The sequence below is a fragment of the Lepidochelys kempii genome, chromosome 2 (assembly GCF_965140265.1).
Source record: "Lepidochelys kempii isolate rLepKem1 chromosome 2, rLepKem1.hap2, whole genome shotgun sequence".
NCBI classification, from domain to species: domain Eukaryota; kingdom Metazoa; phylum Chordata; order Testudines; family Cheloniidae; genus Lepidochelys; species Lepidochelys kempii.
The window spans coordinates 60365304-60384603 of NC_133257.1; the positions used below are offsets into that span (position 1 = coordinate 60365304).

The following is a 19300-nucleotide window of genomic DNA, read 5'->3' on the forward strand; positions in this document are numbered from 1 at the left end:
AACACTAAATCACATATACAGTGTCCACACAGACGTAAGTGTTATTTATTAACTTAACTCTAGGATGAAAAATGAAATTGAATCTGTCCATACTTTGCCAGCTGCATTACCTGCAGTGAGCATTGAAAACTGGTATCAGTAGGTATGCCAGGCCTCTCATTGGCTCTTCACTTTACAGCCATTTCAGCAGCTGGGTGCTGGCAGGTCCTATTTTCTAGCAGTTAAAGTTCTGAACCGTGAGCTTGGCTACAACACTAACATTCCACCTCCAGATGGCTGCTATTACCACATAATTATTTTTTAAAAAACTGATTTTTAACCAACCTGCCATTCTCAGATGTCACATACAGTGCAACATTGCTTAGATCAAACATTTTTTGTTCTCCCTTCTCTACCTAGTTAGTACAAAGAATGACCTAACTTAAACAGTGCAATAGGTAATTATGCAAGATAATATGTAGGCATAAAATCAAGATGAGAGCATGTTACAGCCTAAATCCCTTTCATAAAGGAAACTATTATTTACAATTATATATTTTTTGTTCTCCGCTCTCTGTGTCACAAGTTCTAGCTAAAACTAATTGTGTTGATAAGTGCCAAAGAGGTGTCAAAGATTTTGCAATAGATATACAGTGGGCTGAATTTAATTACCAACTGATCCGGCATTATTTGTGAACCCAAAGTGAAGTTAACTCTTGCACAGAGGGCAAGCACAGGGTCCCCTCAGAACCCGCTGGGTGTACCTACACAGCACTGATAAGGTGCTTCCCAGAACAGGTAAACAGACATCCTAGGTCTGCTCAAGCTAGCATGCTAAAAGTAGCAGGTTTCAGTGGCACAGGAGGGGGCTCAGGCTAGCTGCCTGAGTACATGTTCAGGGAATTGGGTAGGACTGTACTCAGGACACTAGCCCAAACCTCCACACATGCTGCTGTGGCCACACTGCTACTTTTAGAGTGCTAATTTGAGCACAGTTCATGCATTTCTATCTACTTGCTCTGGGAAGCATCCTCCTAGCTGATGTGTAGACATACCCTTAGTTGTGAGTATCTGGGCCTTTACGCTGGCGTGCTTTTCAGACACAGAACACCTACTAAATAAGTGAGAATTTCACATTCACAAAAGGTTGACCAATTGGGCCTATAGGTTATGCACTAACATAGAGGTAAAACAGCCAGAAGTGTAACAATGAGAGGGAAGCGGTACTGTAGTGGGGTGGTTACCTTCTCCTGTCCTGTGGGGCTTAAAAGCCAGCCCTGGGAGAGAGCCAGGGCTGAGGGCAAGAAAGGCTAGGGTGATTGGGGAAATGGCCACAGAGGGGCCATGCCCCAGTCAGGCTGCAGCTGGGCCTATAAAGGGGCTGCTAGGCTGAAGCTTAGCCAGAGAGTCTCTCTCTATGTTCAGAGAGGGAAGGGCCTGGCTGCAGGGAGCTGAGGAAATACCTAGATTGGAGCAGGGCTGAGGGGGAAAGGCCTTGGGAGCAGGGGAACTCTGGCCTGCAAACCCCCAGGCTGTGAGGCCTAGATTAGGGCCATTAGATACTGGGATTGCAAGGGGGCAGCCCACAGGTAGACAGAGGCAGCAGGTCCAAACCCCCTCGCCTGTGATGAGTGGCTGACACATTGCAGTCTGCCCCGGGGAGCGGGGCTAAGTGATGACTGGCAGTAGCCAAGACTGAGATGAGGTGGGGGTAGTGAGTGGGGGTTCCCTGGGGAGGGGAGACCCTCAGGGATTGTTGGGGTTTACTGCCAGGGGGCAGCACCCCAGTGGGAGGAGGCACCAGGTTCTGGGAGGGACTGGGGCTGGTGGTAAGGTGGATCACCAGATGGCAGAGGGTGCTCCAGACATTGATGAGCTAATTCCCAAGGACAACCAGCAGAAGGCGCCACTGGGTGAGTCCCAACTACGTCACAGGTACATATTTTTTTACTTTGGGAATCTCAATGTGTAAATTGTAACATGAAAGTCAAACCACAGGCTAACTGTGAACTTGCAGAGTCAGTGTGAACAGATGTAATTCTTCAATTTTTCAAGTGACATCATTTTGAAAAATGTATTCTGTTTATCAGACACTATCTTCATTAATTATACATCACTCTCCAGTGACTATTCCTGTAGGAACCTGGCATTTCTTACTGCAATGATGTTTGTTCAAACAGTTCTAGTTCCATGTACAAAGTGCTCTAAGCACCTGATTAAACACCCTGGTTTTTTTTATAACCATAAAGCCAAAAATAGATTAGGAAATAGCATACATTTTCAGCCTGACAGATCGCAAGCTGCTGTGCTTAAAATAAATTCAATTTGCAGAACATTTAACATTTCCAACAAGATTATTTATAGGTATTGTATAACCAGATATGATCTGGTTAAAATTTCAATGGATGAAGATTCATAGTGTGTATATTTGTCTTTACTTGTTCTCTCATTTAGGTCATAATCCTGTTGACCGTTACTCACATGATTGGATCAACAGCCTTCAGAGAGACTATGCTCCTATAAGAACATAAGAATGGCCATTCTGGGTCAGACGAAAGGTCCATCTAGCCCAGTATCCTGTCTTCCAACAGTGGCCAATGCCAGGTGCTTCAGAGGGAATGAACAGAACAGGTAATCATCAAGTGATCCATCCCCTGTTGCCCATTCCCATCTTCTGGCAAAATATACTACTATAAGGGCTACTCAAGAACTTGCAGGATCTTGACTGTAGGACTTCTTTACACAAACATTCCTACATGTGCAATCCTTCAACCCTCACTCAGGTGAGTAATCATTTTGTGAATGGCCCCACTGGAGTAAAGATTACTTCTGTGAATAACGGGTGCAGGATTTGGCCCTATGAAAGTGAGAGGGGGACGAGACAGTATTTTTACATATATTCTCTCAGGCACCATCAGCTCCCAACAAACATACTCACATTTATCTTGATCTGCTTCCACACCTTCACTCTCTGTGTCGCTTGGCAATATCCATGGTTGGTGGGCAAGCTGAAATTGATGTAAGAATTCATCCTGTCATAAACAGGATATATTTTAGATAAATTACATAGAAGGATTGGCTTTGAATACTGATAGAAGCAAGTACTTCAATCTCAGTTAATTGGCCAGATGAAAGCCTCAATAAAATCCAGCACTCCCTCATCAAAATAACCCACAATTTAAATGCCTTTCAGATAAGGCAAGGAAAGGCTTTCTGAAGATTTTGGGCTCATTTTATTTCTCCTGTTAATCTGAGAAAGGATTATTTTTTGAATTAATATTGTTATGGATTCCTGTACATGTATATTGGAAATAGTCATACAAAACCCAATGGAAACATGTTCTGAACACCAATACTCCATATATTCCAGTACTACCAGGAGTAGGTCCTGAGATACCATGCAATAAGAGGCGAACAGGTTTTGTTCCAATGGGGCTTGATCCTGCTCCCATGGAAGTCAAAGGCAAAACTCCCATTGACTTCTACAGTGCAAGATCAAAACTCAAAAGCCTTATCCAAAGCCTACTGAAGCCAATTACTTCAATGGGAGCAGGAGCAGGACCATGAAGAATTTTTAAACATATTTTTACCTCCAACACATCACAAAGCTATCAGGATAATGGAAGTGGGGCTTTGAACAAATGATTGGCATCAATATGTAAATACTATTAAGAGATGGCTGGGAATGTGTTTATTTAACTTTTTACAGTCAGGTCTTAATATAAAATAATACAATGGCAACTTTCTTTACAATATTCTTGGGTTTCAAAGAGAGAGGCGGGGAAGGACAGTTTAGCAACCAAATGTATATAGATGGTCTTAACATTTCAGGGCATAGTGGTCAGTCTGACTGAAAATAAAGGTTATAAAGATCATGAACCAGACCCTCAGAATCTTGCTCTAAATACTCAGAGTTTGTTACATTACATATGAATAGGGAATGCTTTAAAAATCATATAATCCATCTTAAACCATAATCAAAGCTTGTTTTATACAGCTACAATAAACTAAAGACAAGACTGACTGGACAAGATCTAACCTTTCTGGAGTAAATTATTTACTCAACCAGTCATCTATTAACAAAAATTAAAGTTCAACAGTGAAAGTTGCTATGCACAGAGCTGAGGTCCAAAAACTTTAGCATTATGAGTGTTTGTTTTCTTAGTGTCAGAATAGTTGCAATGACTGTAGTGCAGAGCTGGGCAAAGTTTTCTGGTTTATGGAGCAGAATTCCTGCATCATAGGAGCTTTGTTTATGCTGCTATCACACTGATTAGTCCATTTTTTTAGTCCTGATCATCTGGTCACTCCACGATCTTCCTAAAGCATAAGGACAGAACAGGGAGAGTTGTTCAAAGCAACGCTACAGAACAGAATCAGAGTACCTCACAAAGAGATCCCCATGGCATAAAATACATGAATATGGAAAGCTGTCCTACACTTCTTCACTAGCCTGAGATATGATGTAAGGTATATATGGAATTCCTATGATTTTGGAGTAGAATTGTCCATTCATTGTCCATTATTAACTGATTCCTTTAATAAAGAAACAGGACACTGCACATGGCCGGTACTGAAGAAAAGTGGAAGAGAGTGCACTGAACATTGAGGCATGCATAGAGCTTCCATGGATGAATTTGGTTCTTAAATTTTTTCCACGTATTATTGCCACGTATGAAGAGCCACTCAAGTATAATAAAGCTGCTTAGAGGGATTCATAGAATCATAGAATATCAGGGTTGGAAGGGACCCCAGAAGGTCATCTAGTCCAACCCCCTGCTCAAAGCAGGACCAATTCCCAGTTAAATCATCCCAGCCAGGGCTTTGTCAAGCCTGACCTTAAAAACCTCTAAGGAAGGAGATTCTACCACCTCCCCAGGTAACGCATTCCAGTGTTTCACCACCCTCTTAGTGAAAAAGTTTTTCCTAATATCCAATCTAAACCTCCCCCACTGCAACTTGAGACCATTACTCCTCGTTCTGTCATCTGCTACCATTGAGAACAGTCTAGAGCCATCCTCTCTGGAACCCCCTTTCAGGTAGTTGAAAGCAGCTATCAAATCCCCCCTCATTCTTCTCTTCTGCAGGCTAAACAATCCCAGCTCCCTCAGCCTCTCCTCATAACTCATGTGTTCCAGTCTACTCTGTGTGCCTGCTTCTTCTGCCAGGACAAAGTAACAGGAGCTCCAGAAGGAAATCAATGGTGTGTGTTTGGGAAAGGGGGCGAAAGGGCAGGAGATGCCATGAGGGCCCTGCTTCCCCTTTCCCCAGAACACTGCTTTGGAAACCTCTTCCTCTTTTCCCCGCCTCCAACTACTGAAGGAAAGCAGCAAAAGCCTGGGAGACCCTTTTGATGGGAAGGGGAGAAGGAAGACTATATGCTGTCCAAATAGAGATACAGCTATAGCCAACATTCTCTTAAGTAATTCCATTACTAGTCCCAGTGCTATCACTAGTGGAGGAGTGGGATTGCACACACACACAGTGCTCCAGAATCTGTCCGTAACTGATCAGACAACAGCAAACAGTAAAGAACACGGGTAACTAAAAAAGTGAATAAATGTGATTTTTGAACCAGCTGTAGTAATCTACCAAGAAAAATTATAAAGAAATTAGTTTGTTCAACTCACTCCAAAAATGTGACATAGGGAACAATCCTTCATTATCAGGGAGATGAGTAGGAGATCTCGCTGCTTTATTCCAATTTTTAACATCTATGAGTTTATAAATACAACTCTTTGCCATCGAGCCAAATTCTGCATTGTGCCTCTCTGAGGTTCAGCAGAGAATCAGCAGCCCAAATGGGATGGGGAGACTTTTAGCTACTTTTGTGCCCTTTCAGTCCTGGTCTGCTTCAGGGAATGGAGTGGCCCCCAAGTTAACTTAGACAATCCTCAAGGCCTGTCTAAGATACAGCAGCCTCTCAGGGCTGTACTATGGGCTGCAGCTCAGAATCTCCACAAATCTGTATACTGTGGTTCGGAGACCCTCCATCCCCACCATACCAGCGCCTGTGTTGGGGAGAATCCACCCATGTCCAGAACCAGCATATTAGATCCCCTTTATGCCATTCCAGCCCTCTTACCCAGGTAAAGGGATCTGAGAAGGAATAAGGATCTGGCTCTCAGTTTACATCAGTGTAAATCCACAGTAAGTCCACTGATGTCAAGGGACTTGCTCTGGATTTACATTAGGCTAGCCGAGAGCAGAATTTGTCTGTTAAGGGTTAATGCCTCACTCGATGGTAAACTCAAACGAGTTAAACTTTTCTCTTGTTAACAGACACGTTACAAAAAAAATGTACATATACCGAAAACAACTTTGAGTTATTCAGACATGCAAAGTGATTGTAAAATTCCATTTGTTCAAGAAATGAAACTGAAAATAAGAAAGTCAATGGGGCTCTTTTCCTTCAACACCAGTTCGTGAGAACTACAAATGAACTGTGTCAGACACTAATGGATTCTGTCCTGAACAGAGAAACAGAATTCAGCGTTTCTTTGTCAAACTACATAAAATACTTAAGGAAACACTAAATGCCTAAAAAGGTATGTACAAAAGGGTTTAAAACCTTGATTTATTAATTTTAGAGAGATAATAAAAGCTATTTCTCCAGGTAACATTTCTGTGTTGTAATTCAATTTGCCCTTGAACAGAGCTGGCAATATAACACACCTGCTGGTGCTGCATAGTGCTATCTATTCCAAGAGACAGGCATTCATATGCTGAAGTACTCTGATCATAAAGCAACTTATAATTCTTTTTGAGGGGGATCAAAGTGCTAAAGTCTTGGGCATTTTTAAAAAACTTAACAGCTGACATATTATATCTTTGCCAAATTTTTCAAGAATTGTTCTGGTTAGAATATGGGCTCTGTCACAAGCCAAAGAATAATTTCTCTGCATTTTATTTATTACTAGTAGTTTCTTTTCAGATTTCAGTCCTTCCTTATGTAACTTTGATGCACATTAAAAGCTGTACAGGAAATGTACTTAGAGCACTAACAGATATTTTAAAAATAGCGTTTACTGAATTAGTTCATCATCTTTCAACAATTATTTATGTAGATTTACTCCTGATTTACACCCAGGTAGGTGAGAAGAACAGATTGCCTATTTTCTTTTTTCTCAAGCTTTCAGGCTAGCATCCTGTACAGTAAATGCAGTATAGCCACGGTGCACTCTCATCTAATGGAAGTTCTTCTTTCATGGCATGTGCCTAGAAGGAACAAACATAACTTTTCCCTCTTATCCTCTTCTTTTACATAGCACCTATACTGAAATGGGAGTGGAAACAACCACTATCGGTTATAAAGGCTGCAAAACAGTTTCCAATGTGAAATTCCATTTTCATATGTCATAACTTAACCTAACCTCTCATGCAAATTTAAAAGGAAGAGCTAGGCCATATTTGGCACGGAATTTTTGTTAGGGGTTCCTGACCCTTCCCAGCAAATCCACAACAATGTGGTTGCCCCTAGGATACAGAGTGGCCTCTTAATTGGCCAAGAGGATTCAGCAAACTTCTCATTGTAGACAGCTGCCTGGGAGAGCACTGGGCTATGTTGCATTTCTCTCCCAGCTGCACCAAGTGTCATGGGGCAGAAATGCTTATTGGGTATGTTCAGAAAGCCCACCTCTCCTTTTCTAAGCATCCAGGAGCCACGGCATGCCAGCAGCTAAAAAGGAGTACCCACGGCTAACAGGGCAGTGTCCTGATCACAAAGATGGCGGAGGTCGCATTGCTCTGGTGGCCAGGCTCTGTCCCCATATTGTCTGGGTAGGTAAGAGAGTCGTGGGCTGATTTTTCTCAATTAGGGGGCAAGGGGCAATGACTGTGCAGTTGCTATCACAGCTTTTCCCTCTAACCACAGCCATCCCCAGTGGATGTCCAAAGGGTGACTCCACCAAGTACTGGAAAGTTATTCAGGGACATGGTTAGCGAGTGACAAGTGGGGCTTGGGGCCAGGCCACTGGCAACCAATGTTCCATTGCCCCCAATAAGCAAAGGAAGGCCACCTGGGAACAGAAGCCAATGAGGAGAAGGCAGGCAGGTTTATGAGGGACTTCCAGTACTGCTTGGGGATGAGGAGGCAGATACCAAAATTTGGGCAGGTGCCACAGCAAGGGAAGATCAAAATCAAGGACTATCACAACTACAACCATAACAAGACTGCAGGTGTCAGAGGCCTGCAGGTGTTTGAGTTCTCCCTTCATTTTTCAGAACAGATCAGAAGAAAGCAGGTGAGAAGGTCACCCTAAGATGACACTTGGTGGAGCTCATATGCTCAGTGTTGTAATTTTGTGGAGTGTTGCACCTACCCTGCCACCCTTAAAAAGTTGGGGTGTTGGATATTGCATGGGCAGAGCTTCGCTTAAGTCCAGACTTTGGTTATCTCCTGGAGATCCTTTGCACATTTAGGGTTATCCCAAATCTTTTCATTGCTAATTCTTTTTGCATAGGAAGTGCCTGTACTATAGCCAGTGCAGATCACCAGGATGGAGAAGGCAGTCATTGACTGTTGGAGATTGGGGTTTTTTATGCCATACATCAGGAATTACTTAATACGAATGGGGATTCCTAATATTTAAGTTTCTTCCACTTCCTAGTTCACCTTATAATTTTGACTCTAAGCAGGTAGGAATTGTGGGACGCAGCGTTATTCACTAGACCACCTCTCAGACAGGAACACAGCGAGGTTTTGAAGTGGATAAGGTTAATGGTCAGGTGGCTCCTGACATGAGCCTTGCTCATTTGGATGGAGTTTCCAAGGTATGGAGAAGCTGCTGGTTAAAATCAAGCACGACTGGACCAGTTTAAGGTTGTATGTTTCCCAGGCAGGAGGAGCATGGTCAAATATGCTGCCAATGGACAGCAGTCTCCCTGGCTGCCACGGTAGAAAGGCCCAGGAAAACATGAAAACCATGGCCGAGCTCTTCCTTTTAAATTTGCACGAGAGGTCAGATTAAGTTTTGACATATGAAAATTGAATTTTACATTGGAAACTGTTTTGCAGCCTTTATAACCGATAGTGGTTGTTTCCACTGCCATTTCAGTATAGGCGCTATGTAAAAGAAGAGGATAAGAGGGAAAAGTTATGTTTGTTCCTTCTAGGCACATGCCATAACCAAGTGAGGAAGCACTTCGGGTGGGATTCACAGGGACTTAATCACTTGTCACTTTAGGATCCTAAGTCCAACATTTAGGCACCACTGGTATTCACAAAAGCCCTACTCAGCTACTGTCTAATCCTGTCAGTGCCTAAACTCCCTAGGTCTTTAAGTTTATGGCATTAAAGACCCCCCAAGACATCTACATGTCAATGTCTGGGCATGCACACAGCTGCAGGAGTGGGGAGGCTGAGTGGCCAGGCATTCTGGCTCCTGGAAGGAGGCTGAGCAGCCTGTCTCTGGCAGCTGGGCTGAAAGACTCTTGTTAATTTCACAAGTGATTTTTTTTCCCTCAAAAACCCTTCCTGCAAAAAAAATCTCATGTTTGTGGCATTTCATTTCAGTCCATTTAAAAAATGCAAAATTTTTAGTTGGGAGGAATGTCAGTTTTCCAGCCAGATCTAATGGGAGTGCCTGGCTCCCTACTTTCTACAGCTGTGGAGTCACTTTTGCCTCAGTTTACCCATCTGCATAGCATAGTTGAGGCCTGATAGGGCTTATTGGATCATAAAAGTATCAGGCACCAACCTCTATTTTTTCTTCTTTCCAGAACTCTCTAAACAGCAGCAATTTTTATTCAATTTTTGCTCTAAAATAATTCACCTGATTTGACATCTTTTATGCTCTACGTCATTTCCAAACCTATTTTAAGGCCAGTAATATACTCACAGAAATAGCTCATCTAAAGGAAATGCTAATATAACTCTGGAAAAATAGCATTACAGACTCTGTACTAACCATCTTATTTAAAAAGTGTTCTAAATTCGGTAATTACATTTCCAAAGTAACTTGTCTTTCTTTTCACCGCAGACTAATAACGTAAAATCCACTACTATGTAAGAAACGAGCTTTTTTTTAATGCTATGGATCAGTCCAGGTTGCAAGGCAGTATTAAACTTATTAGCTACTGGCTCTATTATGTTAGCTTTTTTTTTTCTCATTTCAAAGTAATTCTGTGATATTATAAAGCAGATCTATCAATTCAAAACTTAAGTAATCTCTATTATCTGTCAAATATTTGAGTGGCTTTTCTGTTGGACATAAGTAAGATTAATCAGCTCTGTGAAAAAATAATTAACCCTTACATTTCTAAACAAATCTTGATTAAAATTCCGTACATAAGCAGTCACATAAAAATCGTATTGCTCTCAGTGGGCATCGATTCTGCTGTAGTTTACCAACTTTTACCAATAAAAATCAAATCAAGTTTCAAAGTAAATAAATATATTTCTCCAAGCCTAACTATGAGGAACTAAAATACAAATAAAAGACCCTCACATCCTAATTTTATAGTTTTTATGGTCTTAAAATTAGTAAAAAATAAATATATTAAAAATCTTACTTCTGACAAACTGATTCTTTGAGGAACAGTTCCTATAACATCTCCGCTCATTTGTACAGCTAGTCCTGAAGGAGTGCCGAGGGTCCTCCCAATTTGACTCTTAGATGTTAAAGACCTGCTTCTTTGCATACTAAGGATTCCTTCCTTATTTCCCTGGTTGCTAGAGGTAAGAGGTCGTGGCAACAAACTTGGGGTTGCAGGTCTGCTTCCTGGAGTCAACGGCGTTGGAGGCCTGTTGTTCTGCATATTGGGAGTCTGAGGCCTACTGTTTGAGATACTGGAGACCTGCACTCTGCTGGTAGTAGGGACCGGTGGTGATTTGTTTCCTTCCAGCTGCAGATGAATATTTTTCCCCGTTTGACTTGGCACTTGAGGCCTTGAATTTTGGCCTAGTGTGGCTTGAAGATTTCCTGGATGATGTGATGTAAGTAAATTACTATGTGGACTAGTACTTGCTTCTTCCCAGAGTGCTAGGTCCTTTTCAATGTCTGCACACAGAAAAAAGACAACAGTAACATTAAAGTAAAAAAAGGATACACTGGGGACTTGTCCACATGGAGATTTCGTGCGTGTCAAGCCAGGGTCTGAACGTACAGTGCTCTAGCCTGTTGCACACTAAACTGTCATGTGGACCCTGTGATGGCGCATTAAAAGTTCCATAGGGCTCTTTGATGTTCTGCTGTTTGAAACAGTAGTTCAAAGAGCATTTTTAGTATAAAGAAAGGGAGTACTAGTGGCACCTTGGAGACTAACCAATTTATTTGAGCATAAGCTTAGCTGTAGCTCACGAAAGCTTATGCTCAAATAAATTGGTTAGTCTCTAAAGTGCCACTAGTACTCCTTTTCGTTTTGCGAATACAGACTAACACGGCTGCTACTCTGAAACCATTTTTAGTATAGGGTCTATATGGACAGTTAGGCACAGCAGGCTAAAGTGCTGCAGATATATACCCTGGCTTGCTGCACACTGTCTGTCCATGTAGAGAAGCCTAACTTATATACAGTAATACAGTTATATATCTTCTTCATGATTTTAAAATTGATTGAAAGTATGAATGAATGGTGAACGCAGCTTGAGGTTATGGAGAGAGAACCTACGCATCACCTCACAGCCATCCCTGCAAATGGAAGACAGACAGAACTAACAATCCAAAATATATATGTTTTTGCAAGCCATTTCTCCTCCAAAGTTCATACCTCAGAAATGACATCACTTTGTAATTATCTTTTCTTGATATGAAAAGCATTAAAACCAATAATAACCTCCATTATTTTCCCCAAGTTATATTCCTTTAACTTTGGTGAGGTTACTCTGTAGTAACAAATAAAGACGTGCAAAACTCTGGCTCTGAGCAAACCTCAGCTCTTGTGAGGGTAGAATCTAAACCTGATTCACAATCTGAATTTTACTCTTGGATCCTATCCTTATAACTGACCAAACACACTTGAACTCTGGTGTGTTTGGAATTTTGACACATTCTGGATCTGAATTTTGTGGCTCCAATCTATTTTAGCATCTAATTCCACAGACACACAGTTTGAAAATGCACAGGTTTCACTAACTTCAGCAGAAGCCATGCATTAGAATTTGGTCCACAAAGGGTCCATTTCAGCTTTACACAAGCCAAACACTCAGTCAGTTCAGTGGGAGTTTCCCTTTCTAAGGTATAAAAAATAAAGCCCCCATCTAGGCCAGGACAATTCAGTGTTAGTGAAGAATCTTTGTTTCTGAATTCATTCAAAAGATATTTATGTTTCTAATTTACAGGTAAATGATATCATTACAGTGTGTCCAAAAAAGTTAAAGCAATGGTAGTTTGGTAAATTACTACGCTAGCAAAATGAAAGCCCTCACAAGTAAAAATGTCAAGGAATTTGACAAGACATTCGTTGAATCATCTAGTTTATGTTTCACCACTGTTGTCAATTTCACACCTTCACTGGCAGATGACTCTATTTAACTTGGTTTTGATACACACAATCGGTTTCCTTTGGAACCAACAGCAGTGCCATTTTGCTTTAAACAGTATAAGCAACATTCTCAGCAGGTGGGAACTGGCATAGCCCCATGGACTGCAAGCTCTGTGTGTATAATGAAGCCTCCAACCCTCAGAAAATTTTGCATTTGTGACTTGACAGCAAAGACTTCAGGATACCAGGAATCCTACAGCAATCCCAAATCTGATTTTCCAATACTATAATTTAGAATCTATTCTCATCCACTTCCACCTGTGTTTACCAAATATGCACAGTGTTTATACTATACATTTAAAAATTATGAGTACACACAAGTAGAATTGGTCCGCATTAAAAAGTGCTCATATTTTATTAAATATTTTACTCATTTACTTTTTTTAAAATAAAAAACCAAATTGTGTCTGCTAGTCTAAAATAAGATATTCAACATGTTTGAAGACTGGTACTAAAGAAGAGGGACTGAAATTGTCAGTGAAATCTCAAAGGATATAATATCCAGACTCTTTAATGATCAAATGTTTTCCTACTAGCAAATTTACAAGGGTCATTATTGTTTATATATTTAGTAGACAGTTAAGGATATTTCTTATTGTTGCTTTAAACTTAAAATAATTTAAATGAAACATCGCCCTCATTAAAATCAAGCAGTTGTTTTCATTTTACCTTTTGAAATAATTACTGTATGTTTTAAGAAAAAATCAATACATGTCACTTTGAAATTTATAAGATATCTGGTTCAAATCTCAGGGGTCAACAAACAATAATGTAAGTTTCATAATTTAAACCAAATGTGGTATGTCTTTTTTTAAATTAAAATTAACCTGTATCGTTGCAAAATGACTAAGCTCTCTAACTTCCTCACCTTGATTAAGAGGAGATCATGCTGGAAAACTGATCTGAAATATCCATGCTTTACTAAGAGTTCTATAAACATCATATTCTTTGTCCATGTTTCCATGATTTTAAATTAGTGATTGATTCTACAGAAAAAGCTATTTTAATCACTTTCTCCATATATAATTAAAAAGATTTCCACAACAAAACTTTTCAGTTTTATTTAATACTTACCACATCTGTGGATTTTGCTTCAACATCAACTTTTCCAACTAAATGAATAAACCTAGTTTTGAATTACCAACACTACATTATTATTTGATACACATCAAATACTGTAGTTGGGACATGACTTGGGATTTTGTCAGAAAACCTCCTGTTAATGTTATTTAAATGAAAATAACATGTGGGTAACAGAGTGATCCTAGGGCTTCCTACTTACATATCAGAAATACCAGAACAACAGTTTGATTCACAACACATTCATAAGGTTTTTAATGCATTAAAAAGTTCTTTTTGTGATAAAACACATTCAAGACCACAGAACTATTCCTTCAAACCAAACAGAAAAGTTGCCTGAATTAGCTACCAACAAAAAAGCCTCTCACCCTGTGTATAATATAAAGCTGCCACTGGACAGCTGTAACTTATGTGACGGGCATTTAGATGAAAGCATTACTGTGCAGTCTGCAGGGAAGGATGGGGGCACTGTATAGGTGAAAATTTGAACTTGCTAAAAATGATGCATTCACATCTGCTGAACCAAACCCAAATACTGCAAGTTTAGATTTTGTAAATAAAGCGAACTGGCCAGGCAAGTCTACATATTCCTGACACACAGACAAATGGAGAAAACCAGTCACAGGGAAACAGATGATCAACAAGATCCATTCTCAAATAAAATGAAATAAAATAAAATACCTAGATCTCATATAGCACTGTTCAGCTGTAGATTTCAAAATCACTTTACAAAGGAGCTTAATATCATTATTTCCATTATACAGACGGGGAAACTGAGGCACAGGAAGGGACAGTGACATGCCCAACCCTTGGGAGTGGTAAACAGAAGGAGGGCTGGATGTGAGGGAGCAACCATTGAAGAGGATTTTGTGACCCTGTACCTTATCCCTGGAGTACAGGTAGTAGAAGAAGGTTGGCCATGGTGAACTGACCAGGAAGATTCTGTATTCTAGTATATCCAGCAACAGGAAAATAGACTATCAAAGGATTCTACAACCGAATGCCAGCTCCCAACAACCCAAACAACTGGGTGAGGACAGATAAGACATTTCAGAATATCTCATTACCCTTTCTGCTAGTGCCAGAGAATTGCAGTGGAGTATGAGGGAGTTACATGTATTTTTATTTTATAAATACATACCCCAGTTCACCTAGAATCATAGAATATCATAGAATATCAGGGTTGGAAGGGACCTCAGGAGGTCATCTAGTCCAACCCCCTGCTCAAAAGCAGGACCCATACCCAATTAAATCATCCCAGCTAGGGCTTTGTCAAGCCTGACCTTAAAAACTTCTAAGGAAGGAGATTCCACCACCTCCCTAGGCAACGCATTCCAGTGTTTCACCACCCTCCTAGTGAAAAAGTTTTTCCTAATATCCAACCTAAACCTCCCCCACTGCAACTTGAGACCATTACTCCTTGTCCTGTCCTCTTCCACCACTGAGAATAGTCTAGAACCATCCTCTCTGGAACTACCTCTCAGGTAGCTGAAAGCAGCTATCAAATCCCCCCTCATTCTTCTCTTCTGCAGACTGAACAATCCCAGTTCCCTCAGCCTCTCCTCATAACTCATGTGTTCCAGACCCCTAATAATTTTTGTTGCCCTTCGCTGGACTCTCTCCAATTTATCCACATCCTTCTTGTAGTGTGGGGCCCAAAACTGGACACAGTACTTCAGATGAGGCCTCACCAATGTCGAATAGAGGGGGACGATCACGTCCCTCGATCTGCTCGCTATGCCCCTACTTATACATCCCAAAATGCCATTGGCCTTCTTGACAACAAGGGCACACTGCTGACTCATATCCAGCTTCTCATCCACTGTCACCCCTAGGTCCTTTTCCGCAGAACTGCTGCCTAGCCATTCGGTCCCTAGTCTGTAGCTGTGCAGTGGGTTCTTCCGTCCTAAGTACAGAACCCTACACTTATCCTTATTGAACCTCATCAGATTTCTTTTGGCCCAATCCTCCAATTTGTCTAGGTCCCTCTGTATCCTATCCCTGCCCTCCAGCGTATCTACCACTCCTCCCAGTTTAGTATCATCCGCAAATTTGCTGAGAGTGCAATCCACAGTATCCTCCAGATCATTTATGAAGATATTGAACAAAACCGGCCCTAGGACCGACCCCTGGGGCACTCCACTTGACACCGGCTGCCAACTAGACATGGAGCCATTGATCACTACCCGGTGAGCCCGACAATCTAGCCAACTTTCTACCCACCTTATAGTGCATTCATCCAGCCCATATTTCCTTAAATTGCTGACAAGAATACTGTGGGAGACCGTGTCAAAAGCTTTGCTAAAGTCAAGATACAATACATCCACTGCTTTCCCTTCATCCACAGAACCAGTAATCTCATCATAGAAGGCGATTAGATTAGTCAGGCATGACCTTCCCTTGGTGAATCCATGCTGACTGTTCCTGATCACTTTCCTCTCATGTAAGTGCTTCAGGATTGATTCTTTGAGGACCTGCTCCATGATTTTTCCAGGGACTGAAGTGAGGCTTACTGGCCTGTAGTTCCCAGGATCCTCCTTCTTCCCTTTTTTAAAGATTGGTACTACATTAGCCTTTTTCCAGTCATCCGGGACTTCCCCCGTTCGCCACGAGTTTTCAAAGATAATGGCCAATGGCTCTGCAATCACAGCCGCCAGTTCCTTTAGCACTCTCGGATGCAACTCATCCGGCCCCATGGACTTGAGCACGTCCAGTTTTTCTAAATAGTCCCTAACCACCTCTTTCTCCACAGAGGGCTGTCCATCTATTCCCCATGTTGTGATGCCCAGCACAGCAGTCTGGGAGCTGACCTTGTTCGTGAAGACAGAGGCAAAAAAAGCATTGAGTACATTAGCTTTACCTGTTTGCCTGTTTGATATTATCCTGACAGACTGCAAGGAGTTAAATCAAAGGAGGCTGTTGGGGGGGGGAGGAAACAGGATATGAAACACGGGCAAAAGATAAGGTCTGGCCCAGAAAATACTAAGGGTCCTTGAGGAAACAATGGGGAAATGATTAGACCTTCCCAGACCTAAGCCTAGGATCAAAGAGGGTATTAAAATCTTGACAATGCTTGCCTATGGAAGAAGGGGGATTGAGTGGGCTGTCAGCAGCTGCTGAGGGAGAAGATGCTGACAGAGACACTGAGAATGAGACAAACTGAAGCAAGCAGACTGCCTCTCCCAACTGAGAGGTGGGAGTAACTGGGTTGAATGGAACTTACCAAAGCTTGCAAGGTAAGATTAAAGCCTAGGTAAGGAAAAATAGGTACATAGGTCTTTTCTGTTTTTCTTTGTTTGTTTTAACTCTTTGCTCTGCATGTTTTGTACCTTTTGGGTGAATACATAATGTTTTGTTTTGAGGAAAACTGTTTTTGAGCTACTTTAAGCAGCTGCTGTTACAGACTCTAGGAGGAAACATGCTTACAGGAGCTAGACACAGGTGGGCCTGTCATATTAACAGGGTCAGGAATCAGAGAGGCTGCCACCTGGAGTCCAGTCCCAAAGTAGCTGAATTGCATGGTCGACCCTTGAGAAAGATGCTGGAAGCCAGGCCTGTCACCTAAGAGATGCACTTGAGAGAGACAAAAAGAGAGGTCTAACATGCAGCTCAGCCTGAAGCCATGTCAATGGTACATTATCAAATCACCAGAAGCAGCAGGAACAAGGGGAAGAGTTCTAGATTCCACAGTTCCACAAAGGCATGGGTGAGTGGTCATCAGACCACGCGCACTGACAAATTTGGGCAGAGCTAACTTTGATTGCTACACCAAGTCAGCCCCCAATAAGTGTGGGAAGGAGCAGGCTTGCTTTCAACCCCAAAAGTTTACAGAAAGGTAAGATGCCCCAAGAATTTGCAGAAAGGGCCTTCTGGGCACTCTGGCTATCATGACGGCAAGGAAACCTCCTGGGATAAGTTATCATGGGGGAAAGCAGGCATACCAACCGTCCCAAATGTTGCTAAATGGGCTCCCTGGCTGCACCTAGAAGTTCAATGAAAGGAATGCTAAGCTTTTAGGCTTCTCAAAAAAATGAGACAGGCTAAATGCAGGTATAGTGGGAGGGAGGGTAGTTAATTAGGCTAAGGACCTCTATAGGTGTCAGATATTTGGATTAAACAAATGCAAATTCCAACCCTTTGTAGGGATTTTCACATTTGCTTACTCAAGTCCAGGGCTACAAAGAGTAAACGCTTTGTGTGATATCACCTGGGCCAGTAGAGAGACAAGGTTAGTTTAAAACTATAAAGTCATAATACCCTATTCTGCTTCAGCCCCAGCTACAATGGCTCCCAGAGCATTGGGGAAGTGCAGCAACTCTGCTCTGCTGGCCACTGAGGTTAGAGGGCTATGTCCTTGCCAGGGCCTTCCCCAGTGCCTTCACAGAAGCCAGTCTTGAAAGTAGGAATAGCTATATAGAATTCTTGTTACCACTGAGTACAAGGACTCTGTCCCGGTACAGGGGACTTGGGAAAAGAGTAGTGGAGAAGCTCATAGCTCCCTCTCTCTACCTTGCATACTTGTTTAGTACAATCTGGCCCTGATTAAGTTTCTCAAGATTTGGCCCAAGAAGACAAGACCCTCAAAGTCAAAGTTAATTCAGGGAAGTCCTATGACCTGTGCTATTTGGGAGATCACACTAGCTGATCACAGTGGTGCCTTCCAGCTTTACAATCTATGAAATATGAAAATCAAGTCTTAGCAGATCTGCAAAGCAACATTTTGCTCACAATAGGATAAAATTCAACACAATAGTTTTCCTGATCTGTTAATACTTGGAAATGTCCAAATAAAAACTCTTAGTCCTTAGCACGCTCAGTCACTAATTAACTAACCCTCCCCTCACAACGGCCCTCTGCGGCTGGTATTGTACAATTTACAGAGGGGGGAATGGAGGCAGGTATGTAATTGAATTGCCCAGGGCTACACAGTAGATCAGTTAAACAGCTGGGATTAGAATTCAGGAACTCCTCACCCCTAAGATCAGGATGCCTGTATTTATTTCTTCACATCTAAACTGCAGAAGCAGCCAAGTGGTTTCTAAGAAAAAAGTGATCTGAAATTAGGTTTATATCATAACTTACCTTTTTGTGCCTGTGCCACATCTTCATGCCTCCAATGTCACATTTGTTAAAAGACAGGCTTATTATTTTCTATGGTGCGGTCACGAGGACTTCAATAGCTCAGACATACGTGAGAGGTTTTTCGCAGGAGTGGGTGGGTGAGATTCTGTGGCCTGCGTTTTGCAGGAGGTCAGACTAGATGATCAATAATGGTCCCTTCTGACCTTAGTATCTATGAATCTATGACATGCAGCACATATATAAGAGGCCTGCAGGGCCCTATGTGTGCCCTTTAAAAGGATGCATACTGCAAAAATATTTTCCTGTTATTCATTGTTTAATTTAACCAATAATCCAGAGTAAATTGGATTTATTCTACAACTGAAGGGGTGTATGTTTTGAATCATTTATCAAATATTTAAAGCTGAAGCAAGAAAATACTCATTACAATGAAAAAAAGAGGAAACTGTATTCTAAATTTCCCAGTACATTTTTCAAGAAACAATGAAAATACTTTTACCCAAACTTTGGTTTACTTTACTGTATTCTTTAAAAAATTACCACTATCACTACTGTAGCCGAGATTCTATTACACACAATGGCCCTAATCCTCATCAACCGGAACTCCCATTAAATCTCACAGAGTCCTGGCTGGCTCATCCCTCAGGCCAATGCTTTATTAATACACTGGTCTGCT

The 19300-nt window shown here is 41.5% G+C and overlaps 1 protein-coding gene across 15 annotated transcripts in view; it reads right to left on the bottom strand.

Moving 5' to 3' along the window:
• The window catches only part of C2H8orf34 (chromosome 2 C8orf34 homolog), a 394188-nt gene that overhangs the window by 160239 nt on the left and 214649 nt on the right, over positions 1 to 19300 (bottom strand). For 12 of the 15 annotated variants that reach the window (XR_012157172.1, XR_012157171.1, XM_073330923.1 and 9 more), the window contains exons 12-13: positions 10492 to 10979; positions 2918 to 3011 (exon numbers count right to left, since the gene is read on the bottom strand). Coding sequence is in view for 13 of the 15 variants with exons in the window: in XM_073330923.1 (XP_073187024.1) it covers positions 2918 to 3011; positions 10492 to 10979 (582 nt within the window). In the remaining 2 variants the exon portion in view is untranslated. Of the gene's footprint in view, positions 1 to 2917; positions 3012 to 3698; positions 4300 to 10491; positions 10980 to 19300 lie in introns of those variants that run through there. The other 3 variants (XM_073330919.1, XM_073330925.1, XM_073330926.1) reach the window with 2 other exon arrangements.